Below are 27,732 nucleotides of genomic sequence, written 5' to 3' on the forward strand. Positions count from 1 at the left end.
TCTAACATAAGTGAATCAATTTCTGTCTTATGTGACCTATTTGTATAAGCCATTCCTCTTGTAACAGCTTTACCATTGTAGCTATGGACCATGAGCTTCAGGACCCCATGGGTCTTGAGCATGGGTCTGCAGAGTTCCTAGTTGACTGTCACCACTCTGTTCCCTCCCAGCAGCTCATTACTAGCCGACCAAGTGATGAGACCATGAAACCTGAAGCTACATCAGGGCAGCCTCCCCTGGACCCTAATTGGAGGAATACCAGGACCTCTGATTGGTCAGGGATTCCTGTTTAAAACACAAGAGAGGCCAAGGAAGTTGTCCACCCAATTGGGCTCTACCTGGCTGCTACATTGAACCCTGCCTTCTTCCTGATGCCCGAGTTCTGGTTCCCTGCCTTGCTCCTGGTTCCTGCTTTCCTGACCTGCTCCTGGTTCCAGCCTTCATACCTTGGTACTGATTCTTGCCCCTGATCTCCAACTCTGATTCCAACCTCTGGCTCAGCTCCTGACTCTGATTCCAGCTCTGACCCTTGGCACAAATCCCAACTCTTGCTCCAACCACTAGACCTGACCGCCTATATCTCGGCCCCAACTGTTTGTGAAGCCCAGTGCCTACAGACGTGGCCCAGGAAAGGAACAAGGATGAAGCCAATCAGTTAACCTCAGCTCTGCGAAGAACCAGGTTTGCCCAAGTGGGCTGCCTGCCTCCAGATGGACAACCAAGCACTGCGGGCTCAAATTGCATAATTAACTGCTGAGAACCAACTGTTGTGGAAGCAGGAGAGACACCTGCACATTGAGAACACAACACTGCAGGCATCATCCACATTATCTGTGCCTATTAGAATGGGTGATAAATGGAAAATGGAGTTTAGGACTTATTATGGCCACTTCATGTATTTAGTAATGACATTTGGCCTAATGAATGTCCTGGCCACTTTCCAACATTTCCTCAATGATGTGTTATATGGTATAGTAGACAAATAATTGTAGTCTATCTTGATGATATGCTCAGAGCAGCATAATTTCCACATAAAGATGGTCCCAGAGATACTATGTCACAACATGGCCTTTATGCTAAACTAGAAAAATGTGCTTTTGATCAAACGACTATAGAGGTCCTGGGTTTTAGCTGTCTCCTAAGCAAATTAAGATGGATCCGCTCAAGGTCCAGGCTATTTGTGACTGGGCTGCACCTTGAAATGTCCATGACCTGCAAAGGCTTTTCATGTTGGTTCATCTCAAATTTCTCAAAGCAGATCACACCTGTCATGGACATACCGTGCAAGAATGTTTAGTTCCATTACCCTCCTGAAACCCAAATAGCTTTTGGGCAATTAAAGCTAGCCTTAACCACTGCTTCTACCATAGGTGCTGAAACTGCCCCACCCCCTACCTCAAAGTGGCTTCCATTATATAAAGAGATTACAGCTTGGTTCAATGGCTCTCAGCTCTCCCACTATAAAAATTGTTCCAGTGGCACTGGCTACTACCCTGGCTCATCCATATGCCATACTAACTTTTGTTGTAGAAGCAGGTGCCTCTGGTATGGCGATTAAAGTGGTATTCTTGCAAAGCAATGGGGAAGCCAACCAGATTTTACGTCCCTGTGCCTATTACTCCCAGAAACTCACCCTGCAGAACATGAATCCCCACCAAAACAGCCTTCTAGGAATGGCATCTTTACCTCAAGGAAACCCAGCATCCAGTCCAGGTTTTTATTGATCATAGAAATTTAGAATACCTGTGCAAGTTTAGAGCATTGAATCAGTGACTTCCGTGGGCCTGTAATGGTGTGACAGCCACATCTCACAAGTGCCTCTTCTGGTTGGGTGTGTCTGAAGTCTTTAACAGTCCCAGCCATGGTATTAGACTGTACCCCTAGGCTAGGGCTTCCTTCCTGTAGGCAATAGTTTCACCCTCTCTGGGCCCTTCTGGTCCCAGCTCTCTAGCTGGGCCTTTTAACAATTCAGACTCCCTTCTGGGGGTTTATTACTGTCCAATTGTAAGCCACTTCCCAAGTGGCCTATGGGGGTAACCCTGGCCCACTCACTACCCTGGTCCCAGTCCAGGGACCCTAAGAATAGCAGCCACACAATGCTATGTCCCTTTAAATAAACTGCTTTAAGTTCCCTGGACCACTTACCTGCAGACCCAACTTTCACCAATGCTTCACCTTTACCTCAAGGCTCTTCTGCATTCAGTCCCAGCAGCCAGCCAGGTGCTCTTTCTTGCTCCTCCAGTCCCGGCCAGCACTGAACAGTTCATGGTGCTACAGTTCCCTTTACCCAGCCAGGAACACCATCTGCACTCTTCTGGCTTCAGCAAAGAATTGTCTCTGGCTCTGCAGTTCCATTTTTATCTCTCTCTCCTGGGCCCTGTTTGGCTGCTCACTGCAGTATCTCTGATTGGTTAGCCCTTTGCAGTCTCTCCCTGATTGGCTGCTTCCTCCTCAGTCTCTCCAGGATGCTCAGAGGACTTAGCTCCACTGCTCCTTTCCTGGCATGGGTGTAGCAGTGCCCTAAGGCCTCCAACAGGAGCTTCCAGGTCTAGTCTACCCTGTCACAGGGCCTTGTTCTTTTCACAGTTCAACTTCATTGTCTCCTACCATCCCAGAATTAGAAATGGCAAAGCTGCCACTTAATATTCTCCAGAAAGGAGAATATTACTCTGATCAAAAGAGCCAAGCCAAGAATCATCTCATATACTTACACCCCATAATTTCCTGAAAGCTGCCATATAACAGGACTTATTTTCTTTAATCTGTTCTGTCTCTGCTTCAAAATACCTTCTGATGAGTTAGCCACACTAAACAAAGAGCCACACAACACTCAGTAGAGAGTTATGTTTGTGAAGGGATGCATCTATGTTACACTGGTCCCACAAGCATGGGGGCACAACAACAATGCCCCAAATGCCTTCTACAACAGTCATTTCTTGCTTCCTGTAAAATGTGCACTTGTGCCAAGGCATCACACCGTAAACCCTTTGGCCTCCCTCAACCAAGGCCTAGGTGGGGTTATCACAGATTTTGTTGTAAAACTGCCAGAGTCCAATGGGTTTATAACAATCCTGACAGTTGTGGACCTTCTTTCAAATTCTTTGGGGCAGGAACTCCATTGTATATCTGTACAAGGATTAGCACATTTTAGGCAGTACCACCATACAAGTAATACAATAAAAATAATGTAATTTTCTTTACTATCCCAGTTTTCCAGATGGACTATGAGGCACAAAAAGGTTAAGTGATTTGTAAGTAACACCGAGAGACTGTTGCAGAATTTGAAAGACAACAGTCTTTGGATTCTTAGCCATGCTCAAGCTCACAGATCACTGAGGTCCTTTACAGCAGGGGTTCCCAAACTGTACATGTGCCCCTTGGGGTATAAAAAACATCTGTGAGAGTTTACGTGGAAGAAATTGTGTAATGGTGGATTTTATTTATTAATTATTTTATGTATTGCATTTTCATAATAGGCTATTCAGACAAAGCTTTAAAACTGTGGGAATTTGTCATATAAAATGCAGTAAGTTAATTTACTTCAAGATATACCAATGAGAACAGAAACACAGAGATGCAGACGTACAAAGCCCTCACCTCCAATCACTGTACAGCATGGGTTCAGTTGCCCAGCAACTGTCCAGACTAACTGAGCTCAGAACTTTTTATTTTTCCTGGTTGTATATGTCACACTATAACTATATCTGTATGTAACAATGAAATATGGACAGATGGTTAAAACAGGTAGCATAAAGAACTAAAAAAGTACCAGTGATGAGAAGGCTAGGGGTACGTGGGCAGCTGGTTGATCTGGAAAGGGGTATGCAATAAGAAAAGTTTGGGAAACTCTACTTTATAGTGTACTGACAGTGGACTTAAGACTCTCTCTTCCCCACAAATCACATTTACTCGGGCACTGTGCAGGGAGGATCTGAAACGTAGTGGCTTGAGTGGGAAAGCAGCTTCTCTGTAGGTATCAGTCCAGGCAGCAGTCACAGTGGCATTTAAGGGTCCTACAAACAACCTGTACCTGAGACATAGGTTTGTGGATCTGCATAGTGGCTGATCCCATGTTCCTGCTCAGCTTGTCATGACATCTAACCTAAGGGGAGAAGGGAGAAAACCTATAGAATGTAATAAGAATTAAATTTGTGTTTTTCCATAGTGGTTCCATGCTGCTGTTAAGATGCACACTGTATCCTACTCATGGCCTGCTCTTATGAGTCTGACTCACCAGTGGCCATAGCTATAGTGATTCTGTTGCATTTAGAAGATCTTTAATCATGAGGGAGCCAGATGCAACAAGTTGTGAGTTCTGTTATCTACCATTCCACCTGACAACACAAAGGCAGAATTATTGAAACAACAGAGTCAAACTTTTAATCCGTGGTTAAGATAAAATAACTATCCATTACTGAGCACGATGGGAGGTTTATTTTGGAGACACTTCACCTTTTATCCCTGGTATATCAGATATTTCTTAGACATTTCCAAACCTCAGCTGATGGAGTAAAACAGAGATTATATAAACATTAAAACTCTACATTTCACATACTGTGAAATCTGTATAATCTGTGGACAAGCTGGTCATGCTCATAAACTTTGCAAAGAATGCTAATAAATATGATGCAGTAAAATATTCCACCACTGGTACTGTCTGATGAGTCATTGATGTTCAGGGATATTATTAGACAAGGGGAAAAAAGGTTTATTTTATAAACATGAACTTTTTTTGTATCACAACTTTTGCAAATTTGTCATATAATTTGAGTCATGATGTTTGAAAATTAGTAACTGAAAAAAATCAATAAGGGCAAATTCCATCATTTAATAGGTGCACATAACTCTCATTAAGAATCACTTTCACTGAAATAAAGACTGAATTTTGCCCCAAGAAAGGAATGTTTCACTTGTCATTAGACTTGTGTAAAACCACACCATTTGTTAAGTACTATAATTATATATAATATTTAATACAAGATGTGGGTGAGAAACTCTAAGAAGCCATCTCCCAAAAAAGAAACCTACCTTATTAGTAAGAACACAAACGCTCTCTCTCGGTGAAGTACTGTCTAAGTGAAATCTTGGCCTCATTGTCAAAGAGTTCCACTACTGATTTCGATGAGGCCAGGATTTCATCCCTAGAGTCTGTGTCCATGTTTTTACTCATTATCAGAGAGCAGAGACTAACTGCTTAGGCCCACAGTGGACAATATGACCCGTTGCACTAGAACAGCAAGAAAAAAAGGCCTTGTTCATACTTTTATGATAATGAGGATTAAATATCTAAAATGGCCGAAATTAAACAAAAATAGGACAAAATTTCTTTGGACATTCCCCAATTCCCCAACATTCGGTGCACTTTTAACAAGCAAAACAGAACAAATTGGTTGCTGTCATTTTAAATGGCTGAGTTCACATGTCTCAATTAAACAACATTTGAACATTTTTTTGGACCAAACAGCAAAACTTTCTTTTTCAGTTTATTATTTTGTTTAGATGATCATTAATAGGGATTTTGAAAATACTGGTGTAACAAGGTGGTCTGCCCCTTTAACTGACAGGGTACTTGGGGCCAGGATAGGGAACTAGGGGGCTAGTACTAGAGGGGCTTAAATCTGAGCCACCATGCCACCTGTGTGCAATGCCCAGCTCCACTGCTGGTCGTACCACGGCCAGATTGGCACTGAAACACCTGGCTGCCAAGCAGCAGATGAGCAGGAAGAGTCCCTAGAGCCCAGCAGCAAGCAAAGTGGTGAGTCCAAGAATCCATGGCTTGGTGCTGCAGGCAGAGTCCATTCCAAGTCTGGCCAGTGTCCAGTGAGCCAACCTCATCCCTGGAATACCAGCGGCAAGTCAGTCTCTCCATAGTGCCTGCAAGCAGAGCTAGGGATGATGCCTGGGAAGGAGGGAGGGAGTGAGACTGAGAGAGGAGAGGGGGGAAGGGGCTGCGGAGGAAGGAGCCAGACACAACTAGCTGTAATGATGCCGCCATCACACCTGCACTCCCAGCCCCCTACTCAAGATCCCCCCTAAGCTTATGAAGACCTTACACTCAACTGGATGGCATTTCACTATGTTTGTCTATCTTTAACATGATAACTTTTGAACATCACATCTGATCAATTTCAAAATTTCAGGGAATGTTGTCCACATCAATTGCCAGAATTCTATTGGTTTTGGGGAAAATTGGAAAACTGAAACAGTAAAAGTGTGTGGGGGGGGCGAAACACACAGAGACCCTGCCATAAGTTTAGCACAGTCACAGCTTAAAGCACCTCTGAAATTATCTGTAGATAAAACAGCTGGTTGGTAAAACCCATTAACACTATCCTATATCATCTCTGCACATCCTCCCAATAGAGTTTAATATGATGATACACTGACCGACTTATCCCTCAGAGAAATAAGAATGGTGGGGAGGGGAAAAAGAAAATAGGAGTCTGTATAAAGACCCTGTCCCATGATGGGGTGAATGGAGAACCCTGATATGGGGAAAAGGATGGAATGAGAGCACGGGGAAGAGATCCTAAAAAAAAATAGGGAAAATATAAAAAGCTGAGATTGACACTTTTTTTGTGAAGTTGTTAGATCAGACTCCAATGCCGCAATCACTTATGCACGTGCTTAATTTTTCTACTATAAGTAGGGACTTCTCTCAGTAGTAAATTTAAACATGTCCATAGATGTTCAGAATACTGGGATCTTAGTGACTAAAAGCCAGGGCCCAGGAAATGGATGGAATAAATGTAGTGAGTCAGTCATTGGAGCTATGCCAAGCCCAAAGTGTATGTTTGGAGTAGGGTGGCAGGGACGGCCTGTCCATATAGGTGAACTAGGCGGTCATCTGCCAAGTTAAATGGGACAAAAAATACAAGGAAAAAAAATGAAAAAGATGAAAAAAATACAAATAAAATAACGAAGATGTCATTATTTCAATTCCTGTGCGCACACAGGAGGGAATATGTTCATTTCTATACATTTCTGAGAATTTATTAATATGTCAAATATTTTATTTTACTGCAAAAATAAATAATATTTAGAGATTTTTTTTTTCCAATTAGCGACGTCGGGTCAAGATGACCCACTCCACAATTTTGATAAGCAATAACTCAGCCACAGGGAAACACATCCACCAGTGGCAAGAGCTGCAATGCTAGTGATACCTAACTCGAATATACATCAAGGTTGCATAGCTGGAAATTCATGTAGAGCGAAGATATCACGAGTTAATACATGTCAAATGGTCATTTTAACATATGTCGCAGGTAGATGGTTAAGAATCGAGCAAATACTGTGGAAAAAATTCTGTTTCTTGGTGCCAAAGAATAAAGAATAACGTCTTTCAGCATTATAAATCCAAGTATAATGTATCTTTAAGTATTATTAAACCTTAGCATTATTATTCGGCTGTATAATTATGAACTTTTCTTTGTTATAACTGGTTAACATGTAATAAATAAGGTCCATAAAAGAAAAGTAACAGCGTTAATGCTTAATGGACTATGAAAGTGATGACGTCACACCCCAAGCGGGTAACAGTGAGGAAGGGGCTTACTTTCCAAACAACCGGTGTTCGGTTATAATGTTGAAAAAGGTCATTTTGTTTCCATTTAAACATTGTAACTAACTGTTTTAATAGGTAAGTGAGAGTATGTTACTAATCATTGAACATTTAAGCAGTGAAAAAAAGTGTTGGGATGGTTGCAATGTTTAAATCACCAACCATGTGGTGGGTGTGTCAGCCATCCTTAATGCTATAATGCTTGTAGTCAGGAGCATAGTACATAATATTCAAGTGCCCCGTGGCAGAAAGAGGAAAAAGAAAACCCTCAGGAGCTGAGTATCGTAAATGAAAGGCTGAGAAGGAAAAGGACCAAGCAAAAGAGCAGGGCTCCTTCCTGAAATATCTTCTCTTTAATCCAAATAAAGATGGAAGCAGTTCACAGCATCCAGATGAAGGAATATTACTTTGAGAGGAAGTTAGCTCACATTTGCATGGAAGCAGTTTGAAAACTCAAGATGATGGAAACTTACTTCTAGATGAAGGCAGCTAACAGCATCAGACTGATATGGAAGTGGAGAAAATTTATTCACCTTCAGAGACGCATGCAGAAATTGAAATAAATAAAGTAGAAGGAAGAAAGGATGAGGAAGTTACAAACAAGTTACAGTATGGGGACCCAGCTTCATGGCCCAGATGTGATGACAGTGGGTGGCAAATAATCATGGAACATGGACCCAAACAAGTTCATGAATTTCCCTTCCCTAAGGAGGGAAATAAAAGAAAATTCTCTGCTCAACGTTACAAGAGGAAACTCATTAATGGGGAAGAAGTTCATTGAAACCGGTTACAATATTCAGTGTTGAAAGACTGTTTTTCTTTTGCTGCAAGTTATTTAGAAATCTAGCAACTGGTACATCACTTACTGAAAATGGTTTGAAGGACTGAAAAGCATATCTTCAATAATCTCTTCGCATGAAAGAAGTACAGAACATTTGGAATGTTTTCAGAATTGGAAAGAACTTGAATTATGATTGAAAAAAGGAAAAACTATTGATGAAGAAAATTTACATATGATCCAGGAAAAAGAAAAAATATTGGCAACAAATATTAGAGTGTCTGATTGCTTTAGCGAGAGTTCTCAGTGGGCAAAATTTAGCACTCTGTGGCCATGGTAGAAGTGAAAAATTATGCACTCCAGGTAATGGAAATTTTAAAAAATTTGTTGAATACCTAGCTTTGTTTGATCCAGTCATGAAGGAGCATATACGTAAAATGAATGATCATGAAACACAGGTTCATTACTTAAGAAAAAACACTCACATCTGGTGTACAATCCAGTATTATTGAAAAGTATTTTGCAGAATGAACTGATTCATATCCTAGCACATGCCATTAAAAAGAAAATTGTAGAAGCTGCCCATTCTGCAAAATACTTTTCAATAATACTGGATTGTACACCAGATGTGAGTCATGTTGAACAAATGACTGTCATTCATTTTGTGGATATGGAAAAGTCTGCAAATGAAGACAACGTTGAAGAGCTCATAAAGGAACATTTTTTGGGTTTCGTACCACTGAAGGAGATGACTGGAGCATTTATGACTGAAACTATTCTACAAGAGCTTGAAACAATGTCATTATGTGTTGAAAACTTACTTGGCCAAGGCTATGATAATGGGAGTAATATGAAGGGTAAAGACAATGGTGTGCAAAGGAGAATGATGGAAATCAATCCTAGGGCCATTTTCGTTCCTTGCAGTGCACATTCTCTGAATTTGGTTGTCAATGACGCTGCTAGATGTTTGGAGGCAAGCAGTTTCTTTGACCTGGTGCAATGTGTTAATGTGTTTTTCTCAGGCTCAATATGCTGTTGGGAGATTCTGACTCGCCATGTGAATTCTGTAACTGTGAAACCACTTAGACAAGATGGGAAAGTCGCACTGATGCTTTGAAGCCTCTTCACTATGAACTTGGAAACATTTATGATGCCCTAATTGAAATTTCTGATGATACTACCTTTACTGGATCATCTGGCACTACAGCACATTCAGATGCAGAAGCTTTTGCAAATGGCCTCTCCAAGTTCAAATTTGTGACTTCACTCATTTTGTAGTAAAATATCCTTTTCGAGATTAACCTCACCAGTAAGCAGCTTCAGGAAAAGAACTTGAACATACATTCTGCTATTCAAAAACTGCAGCAAACTAAGTATATTCTGGAGGAATTCAGAAGTAATGAAGGGTTTGAAAGAACACTGGTAGATTCTCTCGAGCTTGATGAAGAAATAGACTTTCCGACAGAATTTGAACCAGAGCCAGTTCGTATTTGAAAAAAAGAAACAGTAGTTTTTGTATGAAGGATGAGACACACCCATTCAGAACCCAAAACAAAGGTTCAAAGTGAATTTTTACTTCACAGTCCTTGATACTGCTATTCACTGTGTTGATGAAAGATTTCAACAGATGCAGCAGCTAGAGGCAGTATTTGGCTTTCTATATTATATCCGCAGCTTGCAAAAGAAAACAGAAAAACAGGTAAGAGAATTTTGAATAAAACTGGAGTCAGCATCGACTCATGAAAATTCAAAGACGACATTGATGCTACAGATTTGTGTAGTGAGCTTCAGACTTTTTCAAGATGACTTAAGAAACATTCCATCCTGAAGAAGTACTGAAATTTGTTTGTGAAAATAAACTCTTCATTTTCCAAACATTTTTATAGCTCTACGCATTCTTTTTACTTTGCCAGTTTCCGTAGCTAGTGGGGAACTTAGCTTCTCAAAGTTAAAATTGATAAAAACATATCTGCGTTCAACAATGGTGCAAGAGAGACTTGTTGGACTTGCCACAATGTCAATAGAGCATCAAATAGCTGGAAAACTGGATCCAAAAGAACTAGTGACTGAATTTTCAAAACTTAAAGCAAGAAAAGTCATGTTTTGAGAGCACAGTGTTTTTTATTTGCAGTGTTTTGTAAATACAGGTTAAACTTCACTTAAAGAGTTTTCTTAATTCTTTCTATATTGGATGTGGTGGTAATGGTAGTTAAAGCAAGATAATGTAATCGATGTTTTTGGATTTGAAATAATAAAAATTAACATTTCTAATGCATTTTTATTTGAAATCAGACTGAAATATCATCTAGCTGTCATATACAAACCTGTTCTGAAAATTTCATGTCTCTATTTTATCTGATCTCAGAAACATTGGTTGGGCAGATGGACGGACGGACAAACCGAATAATTAAGCCTCTGTTTAAAAAAAAAAAAAAAAAAAAAAGCTTAAACATTAAAAGGAAAAAAAGAGCAAAATGTTTCCCAGTTTACCAAAAAAACTCAGCCTAGATCTACCGTTGGGGTTTGGGACGCTGATTGCATGGTTCGCCTAGGCGCCAGTTGCTGGCAGCTAGTCTAGGGTCGCCCCTGTAGGGTGGAAATGTCACATGTTTACAAAAATACACACAGAAGTTGAGAGAGAGAGAGAGAAAACTGTTTGATGGCAAATCCTGAAGTTCTTTTTATTCATTCAACCACAGAACATTCCCAGTAAGATCAGTGTCAGTGGAATCTTCCTTACAGTGCTCCACTAGTATATTTCAACTTTACTTCATCCCAGAGATGGAGAACAAGACCTTCCCAGATGAAAAGCCAATTCCTTCTCTATGCTATTTCAATTTGACCGCTCGACTCAGTCTGCCAAAGGGGAACTAGTTATTAGTTGTAATTAAAATGGTGGCTTTGTGATGTGGATTCTGGACATGTGACTTGGTATGTATGTGACCATAAAAATCTGATGGAGCAATCTAAAAAGTACCAATCCCCCTGATGCATGGATTTTTAATATAAATTAGAATGTTTATTTTTTAATTGTTTTGGTATAATAATATAGCATATATAGAATGGAGATGCAGTATTTAGTCAAAAAGAGTTCAATGTATCTCAGTCATGTTTCTGAAATTTAAAAAGCTGCCTAGTACAGTCTAACTATATCAATTAAAAAAAGAAAGGAGATATTTATATGTCAACGTATAGAGCAGATTAACATTTTTACTGTGATAATAAATAAGCTTTTTTGTAAAAAATAAATTTTCTTTTCAGGTAAAAGTTAAAAAAAAGTTAGCTATTTTAGGAATTTAGAAACTAGGGCATTTTGACAAGGGACTTAATAAAGGTGGCTCTTTATTCTTCCCATCGGAACTGTAAACATAATAGCCTATTCAATTGCCACAACCCCTCAAGCACTCTCATTAAAGCTCACAATTGTCAGGCCTGATCATTACTTGGATGAGAAACCTACAAGGAAAATCCAAGTACAGCAAGAAGTGATGGTGTTAATTCAGTTACTGGCAGTTTTCTTTCCAAGTCAGCATTGAACCAATGTTCTAAAGTACTGTTAGGGGAACTCTGGTCCTGTAAGTGACATATTTCTTCAGATGAGGTGGAAAAAAGGTTCTGACCATTTGTAGTTATCAAAGTTCCCAGTGCACTTGTAAATCCTACACTGAAAGAGTCAGCAGAAGTGAGAATGACTGACACAGAGAACTGGTACCATTTACTATGTAATGCTATTTTTAGCACTGAAACAAATGTTGATAGTGTGCTTTCACTAAATTCTCAACTTCAGATGAGCTTGCAGTGAGAAACCAAAATGTTCTGTATTATTCATCATTATTAAAACTGTACTACAAATACCACAAACAAATCCCAAACACTATCATCATTCCAGGAATGTCACTGTGTGTCACTCTGAAGCCTAAAAATGTCTTTAGAGTCAGTAGGAAGCGGTGGAACAGCTACCAGTATAGTTAAGAGCTTTTTTTGTTCATAATATCACCAGGCTGAATTATCAATGAGATTTGCAGTCTGTTTACTATCCAGCTTTTAAGTGCTCAGTCATTCTGATTTTACGAATTATGCCTGTGAGGTGTACAGCTACACAAGTGTAAACTACACAATAACACGTGTATCTTTGCCATGCTAAGAATCCTAAAACATTGTGCTAATCAGAGGTAACTCAATCAATCACTACCTTTGCACTACAGCTAATTTGCATGCAACAATTTTATCGGTTGTAGGAGGGAGACTACACAGATGCTGGATTACTTGGCCCAACTGCCACATGCACAAATCAAACACAAATTTCCCAGCAACCGCCTAGACACAAATCAACATACACCTACATAAATGCAAACACACAACCCCTCACCACAGCTCCCACCTCCCATTTGCCACTCACACAACTCTCCCTGAACAACATAAACCACGCACTATACCACTCTCAGCGCACATTGCCTCTCACCACAGCACACATCCCTCATTTGCCACCCACACAATTTAACACTCCCAGCACAACCTCCCCTATAGATAAATCAACACAACCAGTATACACAATTACCTCAAACACACACCCATTTGCCACCACACAAATTCATAGAAGTCTTTTAGCCTTTTACCATCAAGGAACCCACAAAATACTGTCTTGCATGTGGTAATTATGTAGCATTACTCCAAAAAGTCATAGTAATATGTCTAAATAAATTAGTAGCCTGTAGCAAGCTTAGTATTACAGTTAGTGAAAATAAGCAATCTTATTTATTATGCTAATAAATATAACCTAACATGAAACTGGAAGTTTTATACATAGAAACTGCTCATCTAACCCTACCTATGTAAATCTTTCTTGAGCATCTTAATTATTTACAAAGATACATTTGTATTGTGTTGTGACCTGTCAGTATCTGATGTCAGCTCTCAACACCAACTCTTGCTGCTGGGTTACTGGGATGGCCTTGGGAGTCTCTCACTTTTTCTGAGGACTGTCTCCCTCCAGAGCTCAACATGAACTACTTACGTGCAGAGCTTCCGTGACTAGGGACACCAAGTTGAGCTTTTTTCAGCCTCTTCAGGTTTCCCTCTTAGAGCTCTACTAACCCTTCTTAAGTTAGTCTCCCTCTCCAATAAAGCCTGGCAAGACCTTCTGTCTGACCTTCAGACCCCCTTTTCCTTGTGACTGCCTTGTCATAGTTTCTAGATTTCTCTCTCTCGAGATCCACTCTTCAATTGTCACCTTGACCAAAAAAAAACCCACAAAAAACCCAGAGGCTTCATCCCCTTTAATGATATCACCACTGGTGATGTCACCAGCCCCAACAGTTCCTTCACAACCACCCGCACAATAACCAACCAGTAAACACAATAATCCCAAACATCAATCTATTGAGTCAGTGGAAAGTGAGTGAAATGGCTAAAAATATCATTGAGAGCTCTTTTTGTTTAGAATATCACTATGTTCAATCATCACTGTGATTTGTGGTCTGTTACCACTTTTTTTTTTCTTTTTAAGTTCTGAGGCATTTTCAGCTTCTTTTTACACATAACCTTATGAATTAAACCAGTGCAACAGCATGGGCTTTCAGCTACTGATTTCACCCATAAAGAACTCAGGTGTCACTTTGGAGACTCAGACGTTTCTATGATTTACTTATTTTAAATCTAGAAAGATTTGCATTGTAATGGAATATTGACCAAAACTGACCACATCTTTGAATAAATACTTCTATATCAAATTTTAAACTCCAGTCAATGGAAAATCTCATACTTTGGCGATTGGATCTATGGATACTGGCTTTTAGGCATATTCATGATTTTCCTTAATTTTCTTTTCTCTGTAATGCTATTGGGTTTAGTCTTTGCTTCCTAAAGGTATTATAGAGTGACTAATCTAAAAGTAAACTGAACAACAGATTATTAAAAACAAAATGAACAAAAGCCTCCCAACAGAATAGATTTCTTCCCCTTTACACATGTTGAATATCATTCTTGCTGAACTTCCGTTCCACATTTCTGTGTGCTGCAAAATCTGGCCCATTTTTATTTTATTTTCCTAGTTATCATAAAAAAAATTTACGTATTAGTTGACATAGAAACCATGACTCAGGGCTTCTCTACTTCTGCAGCGCTTTAGTGAAGATGCTACCTTTGCTAATAGGAAGGATTCCACTGTCAGCATAGGTAATCCATCTTCCCAAGAGGCGGTAGCTAGGTCAGTGCAGAATTCTCCCATCAACCTAGGTTGGCTTAACTGCATCTCTCAGAGATTTGGATTTTTCACACTCCTGAGTGACGTAGTTGTACCTACCTAAATGCCTAGGTAGGCCAGGCCTAAACAGGGACACTACTATGCAGCCTTAGAAGAGAGGACTCTCTTACTTCTAAACATAAGACCTAAAAAGATACAAGAACAGAGCAACACTAAAATTGTCCACACTAAAGCTAGTGACACTGCTGTATGGATACACAGAGATTATTATTGTACATACATGAAGTACTCTGTTGGTTATAAACATTGAATTAAAAGACAACAGGTGTGATTTGTTGAACAAAACTGCAATATCACTATAGGAAAAGTTCATTTTATTACATGTTCATGCTAATTTCCTCCTCACAGGGATCCACCCTCTTGCCTCTGAGCAGCAGTTGTCAGACTTTCAGCAGGAGGTATGGATTTACATAGGCCCCTCAGGTGGAGAGGTCCAGTACTAGAATTTAGAATATGTGGTGCCTCCACCTAGGTAAATGGCCTTGATACCCATGTGCTGGCTTCAGAGGTCTAATCTCCAGTAGATTTTACAAAGAACCTCAGAATATCATCCTAACAGCAGCCGTGCTTACAATTTAAACAACTCAACAAACACACTGTAAAACAGCAAACTGAACAGTAAAACACACATACGGATGTGGCTTTTTTTAAAACAGCAGCATAGATGGTAAAGATCCCTCCTGATTCCAGACTCGCTCCACTCACAAACAAACCCGGGGGGTGACATGATTTCTCATCCAAAACACTACATATTTTCTAAACAGCCTGAAGGCAAGCACCTGTTTGTGTGTTTCCTCTCTCACTGTGTATGTAAGTATATCATTCCACCAGAAATGATGATGAACTTGCTGGGCATATTCAATTTTGAATTTTCTTGAATTAATTTGCTATCATTAATTGAGCAAATTAGATTAATTTTCAGAAAGATTAATTCTTTTTATTTTTAAAGTGACCTTTTAAAATTATTTTTAGAGCCTATATTTATCTACATTTTGTAGAGTAAGCCTGTATTTTCTGCCGAATGCAATATTCTGTAAGATAGCAAACTAATGAAAGGGGATCCAATGCATTGGGCAGCAAATGAGAGAGCCTGTGAGGTGTTTTTTATGGAACAGTGTGCATTTATGATGGAATCTATTGATTGACAGATTATAATAATGTTTTTAGTGTTATGTTTTTCCTCAGAACAATTCCACTTTGTTCTTTTATAAGCTGCATCCATATATTCCCTGTCTTCGGATAAGAATACAGAAGACTGAGAAACAACTCCTGAAAAAATGGGATAGCACAGATAGTTTATTTCAGATTAATTTTTGCTAAAGAGCTTTTAATACAGATTTTTTTTTTAAACTTAAAACTTCATAACACCAGTGAACTTTATCTTTAATATTTTAACATGTTTCAGACCAATCCTGGAAAAATCTGCACGACTACCAACATTTTTTGTGAGGAACTGTGGAAGGGATGTTTATTTTCACCTCACGAGCTCAGCCTTCATCTCTGCGTGCTTGTGAGCAGATCAGCAGCTTCTCAGGAAGGGAGTAGGGAGGGAGGAAGCCATTGCTTGTCCTCCAAACCCTGCATGTCCTTTGATCATTGGTTGCAAGTATAATAAATCATTTGACTAGTGACCTCTGGATTATTTAGCAATGGTCATTATAGAGATTTTCATGGCAATATTTTCTTCCATTATATGTAACAATAATTGTATGGTGAGATATGGCTCAATCAGGATATCCAATTCACTACAGTCTCTTGGGAGTGTATTGAAATTCACTTCTTGAATAAGGAACTTAACTTCCTCATACAAAGTCCATCTATGAAAATGATCATCTGATATTTTCAAATGTCATGTCTTGTTCCATTTGCTCAGTCAAGAAAACATGTGCATCCAGTAACTGCATTTTGAATAAATTAGGGATGTTTACTGGCCATTGTAAAATCTAAAAATATATTCCCCAAATATAATGTTTCTCTTCATGTACATAACTTTGGAAATGTCCTCCTCCTTATTCTACTTATATTCATGACAATACTAGAAGTTTGATCCAAAGTGCAAGGTAGTGAATTGTGAATCAGTCAGTTATTGCACAGTCTTGAAGGGGCCCTGACTGTACGTAATGAATGGGATACTTGTAAAGTCACTATCTACTACATCATATATTTTAGCACCACTGTCTGTGGCAATCATTGCCCTCTTTTGGCTTGAGGATGTGGACCAACTTAATTAGAGCAGTATAGTATATATGGGATTATTTTTAACTCCTTCACTGAAGGATTCTGCTGCAGATTCAATGCTACAATATGGCAACAACCGTAAATGCTGATGTTCCACTAGAAGCAATGTAGTCCCCTACATATGGCACAAAATTCTCTCCAGAAAACACACACAAAGGGTATGACATTTTCAAACTTCACAAGTTAACTAGACAGTGGTTTGGGCAATTCTGAAGGTGGACTCCTCCATTAGAGTCTGTAATGAAAAGTGAGAGAGCTTAGTGCTATCAGACATTGCGCTGTTAAAAGGTACATCTCTACCCCGATATAATGCCACCCAATATAACATGAATTCAGATATAACGCGGTAAAGCAGCGCTCTGGGGGGGCGGCGCTGCGCGCTCCGGCGGATCAAATCAAGTTCCATATAACGCGATTTCACCTATAATGCGGTAAGATTTTTTGGCTCCCGAGGACAGCGTTATATCAAGGTACAGGTGTACTGTCTTTTGGATGAGAAGATAAAATCAATGTTCTTACCATCTGTACTCAGTCAAGATCCCATGGCACTTTGCACAAAAGTAGGGATGTTACTCCTGTTGTCACCAAATGTCACCAAAGGCAATTCCAACACATGACAATCTATGTTTTCCAACAGTTTCAACTAGATACCACATTCTTCACTTCCAGTCCTAAACTATTGTGCACTGTTAAATAATTACTGTATTCCATCTCAGACACGTCTGCATTTCTGTAAATGAAATTAATATGTTGAGCTCTTTAGGGTTCTTCATTAGCTTATGGAGGAAATGTGGTATATACTGTACTACATTTCTATTATACCACATTTCCACTGAAATTGGATTTTTCTCATCTACATGGTAAATTAGACAGTAACAAAAAAGCTAATGCTCTTTACCATTTAGAACCATAATATGTAAAATCTTTGCCCTCTAAAAGTACTCTTACTGGTACTGTTGCTATTTGTAGCAGGTTTTCAATCTGGAGGAGAAAAGACATGACTGATGATTTTGAATTAAAGATCTGTCAATGACAAATATGCCTTACAGGTACTACTACTAGTCCTAATGTCAGTGGTACACTGTTCTATTCCTTTTTCAATACAATTTACCAGAGATTCAGTTTCCTCCTGTATTATTTTTAAAAACAATTGTAATTGGACTTGTGACTAGAAGTTATTGAAATAGGGTATTGTTTTGGTTTTAAGTATTATAGGTAAGGGAAATGGCTTGAGGAAAAGCCAAATTCCACTACCTCCATGAAAGGGGAGAATCAGGTTAACAGTCAAATCAGATTGTGTACATTTAACATATGCCAGAGGTAGGAGAGCTAGCTTCATTCTAAAAACAAACAAGCCAACCAACCACACACACCATCCTTCTCCCAGAAAAATTCCCACCAAACCAAAGCCACACAATAATATTTTAGGGAGCCCATGTTGTTGTGATGTAATTTCCTCTGGCTATCCTACTTTGCTTTGTGTGCCTTTTGGCTCATGGAGTAGAAAAGTGGGTGCCTGGTGGCAGATGCGGGTTGGATACTGATGGCTTACTCCAAATCCCTCCAGAGTTCACTCTGGAAGGTTCCATGGCCCTGCGATACCTCATATTTGCCAATTTTTAACAGTTTAGGTTATCCATGATAAACCGATAGGACTCACCTATCCTTCACACAATTCTTTGACCATCTATAAACTTTTTCAGTTATTTCTGAAACACTAAAACAGGACTCATTACTAGAAACCTGTCCAAGAGAAGATCTACTCTTGGAAGGTGTAATCTCTGCTGAAAGCTCTCCACAGAGAGATATACAGAAGAAATTGTAACTGAAGTAACCATTCTTTATTGTTTGTATTCTCTTTTGTTTTTAATTTTATTCTTTTTTCTTTAACAATAGTTAATAATTGTGATTATTTTGCTTTTGTTTAATTGTGGTATCCACTCAGGTGTGGCACAGAACTCCATGTAACTGAAGTAAGTAGTGTGAGTCACATCCCTGAATGAAAAGACAATGATGATTTGGCCTATCATTTCTTGTTTCTCTACACTATGAAATTTAGTAATTTTGGGGATAAAATTACTTGGTGCTTAATGACTTGAAACATCTCAGTGTCCTCCACAGGTGTATTACACAAGAGTATTTATCCAAAAGAAAACCTTAGCAAAACAGAAATACTTGAAGCAGACAGAATAGCACATAATACTGACAGCTCTTCTAAAGCATCTCATGTTGTAGGTTAGTTGATCTGAAAATACTCAGAATTGATGAGGTGAATGAAAGTTTCAAAATCTGAACTTCAATCCAGATCTGAATCTTGTGGCTGACTACCCTATTTCTATAATTGAGAGAATCCAGCTGCTTGATCCAGACAATCATAAGTTCATGGGCAATTGTTCAAACTTAGATTCTGCATTTTCACATATTCTACATTTCATTGCTACGTGCAGATAGATATATCAGGACAGAGTCCTTAACATGTGTCATGAATTATCACAAGCATTCTGACCAATTTATAAAAACAAAACAAGAAATAAGATATTACAATATTGTGGAAGGGAATTTTAATTCACAAATAAATACTGTGCATATGACAATTAATTCACATTAACTAAACCAATTTCTGTTGCTGTTATTTGTTAAGGTGATGTGAAATATGATTTATTCACATTAACTTCTGAAAGTAATATATAGTTTAGAAACGTCATAGGCTCTTCCCATTCACTTCTTGTCTCTTTTATTAAGTGATTTATGAGGCGTACAAGAAATTATGTGAAAAGAAATCATGTGAAAAGAACCACTGATTCTTTGTGGGGGGGTGTATCTTACACTTCTACCTCGAAAAGAAGCCAGCATACAACCCTAATCAAATTTAAAATATAAATTATTAAATGTATAGATTTATGCAGAACTATAGGTAAAAGGATTTTTCTCACATTAAAGCATCCACAGTAAAAGTGATATCCTGTATAATTATTTAAATACATTTTTGGTGAGGAAGGTAAGACAAAAAATGATGTTTGTATATGACAGTAAATTTTACAGTTAATTTTCTTTTCTATCTAAATCTCACATTAAAAATGAAGATTTTCACTTTATCTTTGCTAATATGTATCATGATATTAAGTGTTTTTAAGTCACAGTCATGATATAATCAAAACAATTTATTTTTAGTGGCAGAGTAGCAAACTGTTCATGGTTTACTTTGGCATCACATATTTATCTGAATAAATGGCTACAGACAATCACAATATTTGAAATGACAAACATATTAAATTTAACCAAAATAATGTTTACTACAGGAGGATTAAATTGAGTTCTACTGTACTTGAGTAACATCTTTTCCAATTAGCAAGTCTCCTTCTATTACACTGTCATATTACACTTGTTCACAAATCCTTATTTACAAAGTGGTGCGTCCCTTGGCCCGCGCAGCTTCCTGCTGCCCCCATTGGCCTGGAGCAGCGAACCACGGCCAGTGGGAGCTGCAATCAGCTGGACCTGCAGATGCAGCAGGTAAACAAACCTGCCCGGCCCATCAGGGGCTTTCCCTACACAAGCGGTGTCCCAAGTTTGGGAAACACTGCTTTAAAGGGTTATAAAACTAGATTACAGTAAAAAGTTATGTTCTCTGTACTCTCCCCACCATCCATGCTCTCTTCTCCATATGCTCAGTTGTCATTTCATTGCACCACACTATCTCCATCACCCTGGTTTCCTTTATTTCCCCAAACTCTCTCACCACAAAGTCCATTACATCAACCTCCAATTCTTGCTCAGCTGCTTTTTACTCCTGTACTGCTGAGCATGTTTGTAGAAAATACCTTAACCACACAGATACTCATCCTTCAGTACTACCATCTTCCAGCTCAAACAACACTTCTTCACCATCATTGAATCCCATATTGCAATTCCAGCCACCTAAAGGCATTTCTCTGTTCCATGTTCTCTCACCAACTTTTTCAAAGAGAAGATTCAGCATGACATCCTTTCTGCCTTCCTTTCACAATCTTCTCTCACCCCATTCTTACCTCCTTCTGCACTTTCAACAACGAGGTTCCTCACCTGTTTTCCTTTTAACTCTTCAACCTGGCCAAGTGATGCTATCTCCTTCTTCCTCATGACCTACCCTGCCCTTACACTCTCACCAGCTTCTTCAACCCTTAGCTTCTCACTCTTATTAAGTTTCTTTCCTTCACAGTATGAACATGGTATGAATCCTCTATCCTTATAACACCCCCAACATTTACCCTGCATCTTTCTCCAACTGCTATCCCATCTCCCTTCACCACTAAACTCAGTGAAAGTGCCTCACACAACTGTTTTATCAAGGTTCTCTCCTCCAACTCTGTCCTTGTACCCTCCAATTTGGTACTTATGTCACTGAAACTTTTGTCTCCATCGTCTTTAATGACACTTTTATGGTCAAATTTCAGAGCCTCTACCTGGATGACATCTTTGAGTATCATCTATCTAGACCCACACATCTAGGCACTGTCCATATGAAAAAGTTTCCCCTTCTTCCTTCCTCCATCACTTCCTTCCAGAGATCTGGCCTTTCCTCTCTGTTCTGCTACTAAAAGCCTAGTCTAGGCCCTTATTCTCTCTCATCTTAACAACTGCAGCCTCTCTCTGGCCTTTCTGACATCCAATTGGATTCCCAGGTCCAATCAAAAGATGCTACTAAAATAATCCTTCTGACCATGTTACCCTCAACTGAGAGATGGTTCCCCCTTCTCCACTGCATCAAATGAACGTGGTCCTTCACAACTTAGCCCCTCTCTGTTTAATACATTTATCATGTGATCCTTCCCCTACTCCATCAGTGGTACTATCTTCCATTTCCTATTTGCTCCTACTATAAACACCCTCACATTTTCTTCCATGCTGCTCCTTTATGTATGAACCACTCTCCTTAAACTAGTCTGTAAAGACAGTACCCTGTCTTTCAAATCTCTCTTCAAGATTCACTTCTACAATGATGACAACCAGAAAAAGCCAACTGATAATGGATAGTCAGATGGCCTTTAGGAGTGTCCAATATTGTATTTTTAACTCTAATTGTGTATAAACCTGGCCTATGAAACACATATTCTTATTACTATTTCGTTCAGCTTGTACAACCCACTGATTATATCTTATATTAAATATATTGCAAGATCTTTAAGGGAAGGACTGTCTTTTACTGTTTGTTTATACAATACCTCAATCATGATTGAAGACTTTAGGCTACCATAATAAAATAATCATCATCGTAAATAGGTTTAAAGTGTCTATTTCAACTAAGCCAAGAAAAGCACAAGAGCGATTTATATTCTTCACTGCCTCTGCGAGCAACTAGATAACATGTATTGATGGTGAAAATCATAGTGATGTTATACAAGGAAGGAATGAGGGGGAAAATTATTTGCTTACATACCATGGATATCATACAAAACTAAAAAAAGAAAACATTCAGAGCTGAATTACTGTTAGAATAGGAAATGTTGAAGTAAAAAAAGCATTTTGGAAAGCATCGCATTTCAACATAAAATGAAAGACAAACAAAACGCAGTGTACTGGTGAGATGTCCATAATAAAAGAAATAGTTCTCTAATTCATAAAGGTGTACAACTTTTTACCAACATATAGTTTTCTAAATTTAAAAAAGGAAACCTAACTAAAAAAATAATAAGTAATATGAATGTAACATTATAAGCATCCTATACCAAAATTAATAGTTTCATGAAAGAAAAACATACTGTGTCTTCATATGTGCCTCTTAATACTTCATTTTACTTTCACTTGAGCAATCCCACACAAACAGACCTCTCTCTCTTCTTTATATTTATTACGTTTAAAATGTTGGTTTAAGAAACAAATGGTATATACATTTGCAATTTGATTAAAAATACTGAGTCAAACACATCCCTCACATATCTCCATTAAATTAAATGAAGATATACCAGGAATTAATATAGTCTCTCTATTGTCACAACATTTTACAATTCCTGCACTGCTCTTTTTCTTGAGTTGCTCATTTTGGATCTTTTCCCTGCACTGAAGCTTTGGCTGGTTGAGGCGTATGTAAATATAGCTTCAGGATAAATTTCTTCTCTTTAAAAGAGATCATTTTGGTGCTGTAACTGGTATATTTCCAAATAAAATATGCTGAGGAGCATACTTGCAAGCATATAATAATTAAAATGTGTTCAGATCTCAATGCTAGAAATAAGTGTATATTTAAATTATGTTTTTAATTTTACTTATGTGTTTTTTGACTTTGGTTGTAATCCACAGGTCTTGAATACATTCTCCGAAATGGATCCCTAGTGGACACAGTTGTGACAGTTAAGCATACAAGGGTCATATATTGTTATCCTTTCATTTGTAACTTGTCTTCTTAAAGCAGCATATATTAATAGCTCATTCCATTAAATACCAAATCATCTGGGTAAAAATTTTCCCATATACTATAGTATCTTTGTGTAACATGTAAAATAAAAACATGCTTACCATCATCATTCTGAGCCAAACAATTGGTGAAGACAGTAGCAATCGCAACTCCTACAGCCAACCATTCCCAGAAACAAAACTGCTGTAGCATTTTCTATTGAACTTCACTCAAGGAAGATCTGAAATAAAAAGAAAGATTTGACATGTTCATTAATCAGTTAAGGTAAATGCACCTTTCAATGCACAGAGGTTATAATGACTTCATGGTTAATCACTTGTAGTATGGGTCCCTAAGCAATATTACTAAATGATATGTATCTATCAGCAAGCATGTCCAATCTCCAGAACAGGACAGTTTTGTTTTGTTTATGTTACTGCTCTTTCTACATCAATCACGGTGTTAGAGAACTGTGTAATGTTTTGTGTTAGTCAAACATACATTAAATGTTAGAGAAATTAATATATATAACATGATAAGAAAAGATAACAATGTTTGCTTTTTGTATATTTTTGCTGAGATAGCACTTTAGATTTTGCTGCAAGAGTTTGAAAATCAGAAATCTGGTTTGTGTGTCTTATTTGTAAAATATCTGGCCTAAGCAAATAACAAGGTAAAGCACAAAGTGAAGAGGAATCGGTTAGCTTTGCAGAAAATCAGGTGTACGTCCCTCCTCACCTCAACAAGACAAGCTAACAAGCAAAAATCCAACACCACAAAAAACAGACCAGTGAAATCAACAACTACTACTGTAAAATAAAACCACCTGGATGAAGCCAGTGGGAGTGGGGCCGGGACCAAAAAAAAAATAGATGTTTTGGGAAACAAAAAAATTGAAGTCAGTATCAGCAGAATATTAAAAAATGTATTAATTGAGGTTAATTATTGTAATGTACACACGAGAATGTTTTAATTAGGAGGTTAGAATGTAATGTATAAAAATAAAGACAAATGAAGTAGCTCTGTAAACTGAGTCTGCACAAAGTTACAAAAAGAAAATTAAAAATTTAACAATAAGGGACTGGAGAAAATACTGGGGAAGACTAGTCAAGCATAGCAGAAACCAAAGATTTGAAAAGAGTCACCCTGTCCTCAAGGAAAGTAACGTGATCATTTATTTTTCTTAACTTCTCTCTTTTTACATGTATCGGTAATTCATATGTAATAATAACCCTGTCTTAAAATGTATACAACAAAAGCTAAAAACCAACAACTCTAAGTCTAGAGTGGAGTGGATCTTGTTTCTCACCCAACAAAGGTATCAAGCAAAGAAATATGTTATTCTCCTTCCTTCAGCTTCACCATTAAAGTTCACTGCTTTTCTGAAAAGTGATTATATAAAAACAGATGTACCAGTCCTTAAAGCTGCTGCCCTACTGCTGGGCTTGGCTGGGAGTTATCCCACAGCGTTTAGACCCACTGAGTGCACTCAGGCTTCTAATAACATCTGGGACTGGTCCATTGCCAGTGCAGCACAACCATAGAATAAGGCAACCAGGTGGACACAGGTCCACTGAACCAAACAAAAGTTTATAAAGATTAGCAGTTTTAAAGTTATACAATGCTCTATTCTGTTATTCTGATAAAAAAAAAAAGAACTCCCACAATTCAGGGGTGAAGAAAATCACATTATTCTGAACATTTTTATATAGAAATATGAGAATAAAAACAATGAAATATCAAACGGAAGCAACAAGAACCATGAAAATGAAAAGAGACATGGATAGTAAAACATAGCTATTGTCTAAAAAGTATATAAATGCTGTCATTTTACTCATGTAAAGCACTTAGCCCACTGGTTTTCCTTAACACTTTCTGCTAGTATTTTTGTATTATGGTCATATAAGAAATTAATGAAAATATAGCTAAGTCAAACAATTGTCCCTCCACCCAGGGGCGGCTCTAGCGATTTCGCTGCCCCAAGCACGGCGGCACGCCGCGAGGGGCGCTCTGCCAGTCGCCGGTTCCGCGGCTCCGGTGGACGTCCCGCAGGCACGCCTGCGGATGCTCCACCCCAGCCGTGGGACCAGCAGACCCTCCGCAGGCACGCCGGCGGGAGGGCCATTGGAGCTGCCTGCCGCCCTCCCAGCGACCGGCAGAGCACCCCCTGTGGCATGCCGCCCCAAGCACGCACTTGGCATGCTGGGGCCTGGAGCCGCCCCTGCCTCCACCCTCTGCCACTTAACGGCCCTCAGCATCGAAGCAATCTGATCTGCCATCAACAAGAAATTAAAGTCACTGCTATCATTTTCCTTCAAGAAATTGAACTTTTCCTATCTCTGCATCTGTATAGTTTCATCTTAGGCATTTATTTACATCACAAACAATAGAATCATATTAGGACATTAAAGCTTCCTTCTAAATAACTCACACTAAAAGTTACATTTATTGCAACCAAGAGAAAGCAGGGTTTCTGCTAAAAGAAATAAATGACAGCTCTGTTAAGTACTGGAAGATGCATGCACATCTACAAGACTTGTGTGATTCTTGTTTTCCCAGTTTATAGCAGTGACACTGCACCCCGTATTCTTCATAGTGATATTATGATGATATGATGCTTTCAGTATAGATAGCTGGTTGGGAAGGGCCTGTTCAGGGCAATGAGCCATTAGGGGAAACAATAGGCCTTAGGAGAAGAAGCTTGTCTCCCACCGGTGAGCCTTCCTCAAAACACTCCAGACAGCTGTAAATAATGGCTGCTAGGACTCTACAAGGACATGTGACCAGACCATATGATTCTGGATTCCATCTTGGGATGTCAGTATTTTTCCACAAACCACTCTGGGAACCAAGTTTTGAAACAAAGGGTTGCTGCCATATGCTAAAGCTATATAAGATAGGGAGTGACATCATCTGTTATTCTTCACTCCCCACACAAGAAGACTCCTGGAAACACTTGGGGGGGGGGACTGGATTGGGGGAAGTGCTGGGATTTCTAGCCTGTGTATGAAGACCTGAGAAACCCAAGCTGTAAAGCTAATGCAGCTTGTGCCTTAAGAATCTACAAGTCAGCCTGTATCATCAGTTAGGGCGAGACTCTGTTGTTCATATCCAATCTATGTAGCATATTAAGCTTAGTTTGCATTTTTGTTTATTTGCTAGGTAATCCGCTTTGAGCTGTTTGCTATCACTTAAAATCTATCATTTGTAGTTAAAACATTTATTTTATGTTTTAATCTAAACCAGTGAGTTTGGAGTGAAGCGCATGGGATTTGCTCAGAGAAGCTGTTGCAGATTTCTCTCCACTCCACATTGGGAGCAGGAGGGATGAACTCTATGAGCTTACACTGTACAGTTCCCTGTGCAGCGCAAGCCGGTGTAATTTTGGATTTATGCTCCAGAGGGGGTGCATGCCAGGGGAGCTTTAGCCTTTCTACTGTCGGTTTATGCAGTGGCTAGTCAGAGAGCCTGCACGTAACTGCAGTTGGGTATGCTGGTGGAAGTATAAAACCGAGAGTATATCTTCAGCTTGGTGGGGAGAACATCAATTCCAAGAAACCAGAGAAGCTCTTATGTGTGATAAGGGCAATTAGGACTATGAGCAGAACCTCCAGTGAAGGAAGATGAATAATGCTCTTAATAGCAGCAGTTTCAATTCTTTTCTTCAGGGCTTTCTTTTACTGATTCATAAACAAATTATTCCAAAAACAAAACCACTCAGAACAGTGTCGCCCAACTTCCAGAGACTGTTCCAGCTTCCTAGCTTCATCTCTCTAGGTTGCTTCCACAGCCATTTCCCTCATCCCCAATAACTTAGGTGACAGGGCCTGGCTTAACTCCTCATCTACTCTCTGGTCCTTGCCTCAGATTTCCACTGATAAGGTTGAACAGAGGAGACAGAGAAGATGTAATTGGAAATCTGTGCAGAAATTCTTGTTGAATGAACCAACAATAATTTCCTCTCTAAAGGAATGGCTGGATTTGCTGAAGCCTCCATTGAGAACAGAAGAGGATGGGGAGCATTTCGGAGACTGTGGAGGTATGCAGAGGTCCACACATTCATGGCAAAGTGTGTGTTTTAATCCCTAAATTGTTGCTATTTCTTCAGGGTAGGCCAAAATTAGCCTTCAACAGAGTGATAAAGAGGAAGCTCCTAGACCAAATGTAGGTTTCTCCAATGTAGGGCAGGAACATGTGACTCCATAGAAAGAAAGCAACAGACCTTCTACTCAAGACCACACAAAATTTCCCAGTGTTACAATTTTATTTTTCCTTCAGTAATTCAGACATGGCTTGTTCTTATTACCTTTTAAAATTTATTCAAGTGCTACTTTCTGTTTACTTTAAGTTAAATTGCTAGTTTACCAGTTTCAGCCAATATGAAGTTACTTTAAAAAGTTACTTGTGGTTTAAAACACAACTTTTAAAGTAAGTAAATAAATGTATGATGATGATTTTTTCTTAACTGGTTAATATTAAACAAATTTGATCATTATATAAAGCAGTGTTTCCCAAACCTG

General features: G+C 38.8%; 1 protein-coding gene across 12 annotated transcripts in view; it reads right to left on the reverse strand.

Annotated features, from left to right (window-relative positions):
• PCDH15 (protocadherin related 15) overlaps positions 1-27,732 on the reverse strand; it is a 790,091-nt gene that overhangs the window by 642,675 nt on the left and 119,684 nt on the right. For 7 of the 12 annotated variants that reach the window (XM_039547294.1, XM_039547276.1, XM_039547275.1 and 4 more), the window contains one exon: positions 23,335-23,453. In XM_039547294.1, coding sequence (XP_039403228.1) covers positions 23,335-23,425 — 91 coding nt within the window. In that variant the 5' untranslated portion in view covers positions 23,426-23,453. Of the gene's footprint in view, positions 1-4,030; positions 4,103-10,666; positions 10,758-13,356; positions 13,419-23,334; positions 23,454-27,732 lie in introns of those variants that run through there. The other 5 variants (XM_039547277.1, XM_039547284.1, XM_039547288.1 and 2 more) reach the window with 4 other exon arrangements.

This window comes from Mauremys reevesii, linkage group 7 (assembly GCF_016161935.1).
Source record: "Mauremys reevesii isolate NIE-2019 linkage group 7, ASM1616193v1, whole genome shotgun sequence".
In the NCBI taxonomy this organism is placed as follows: domain Eukaryota; kingdom Metazoa; phylum Chordata; order Testudines; family Geoemydidae; genus Mauremys; species Mauremys reevesii.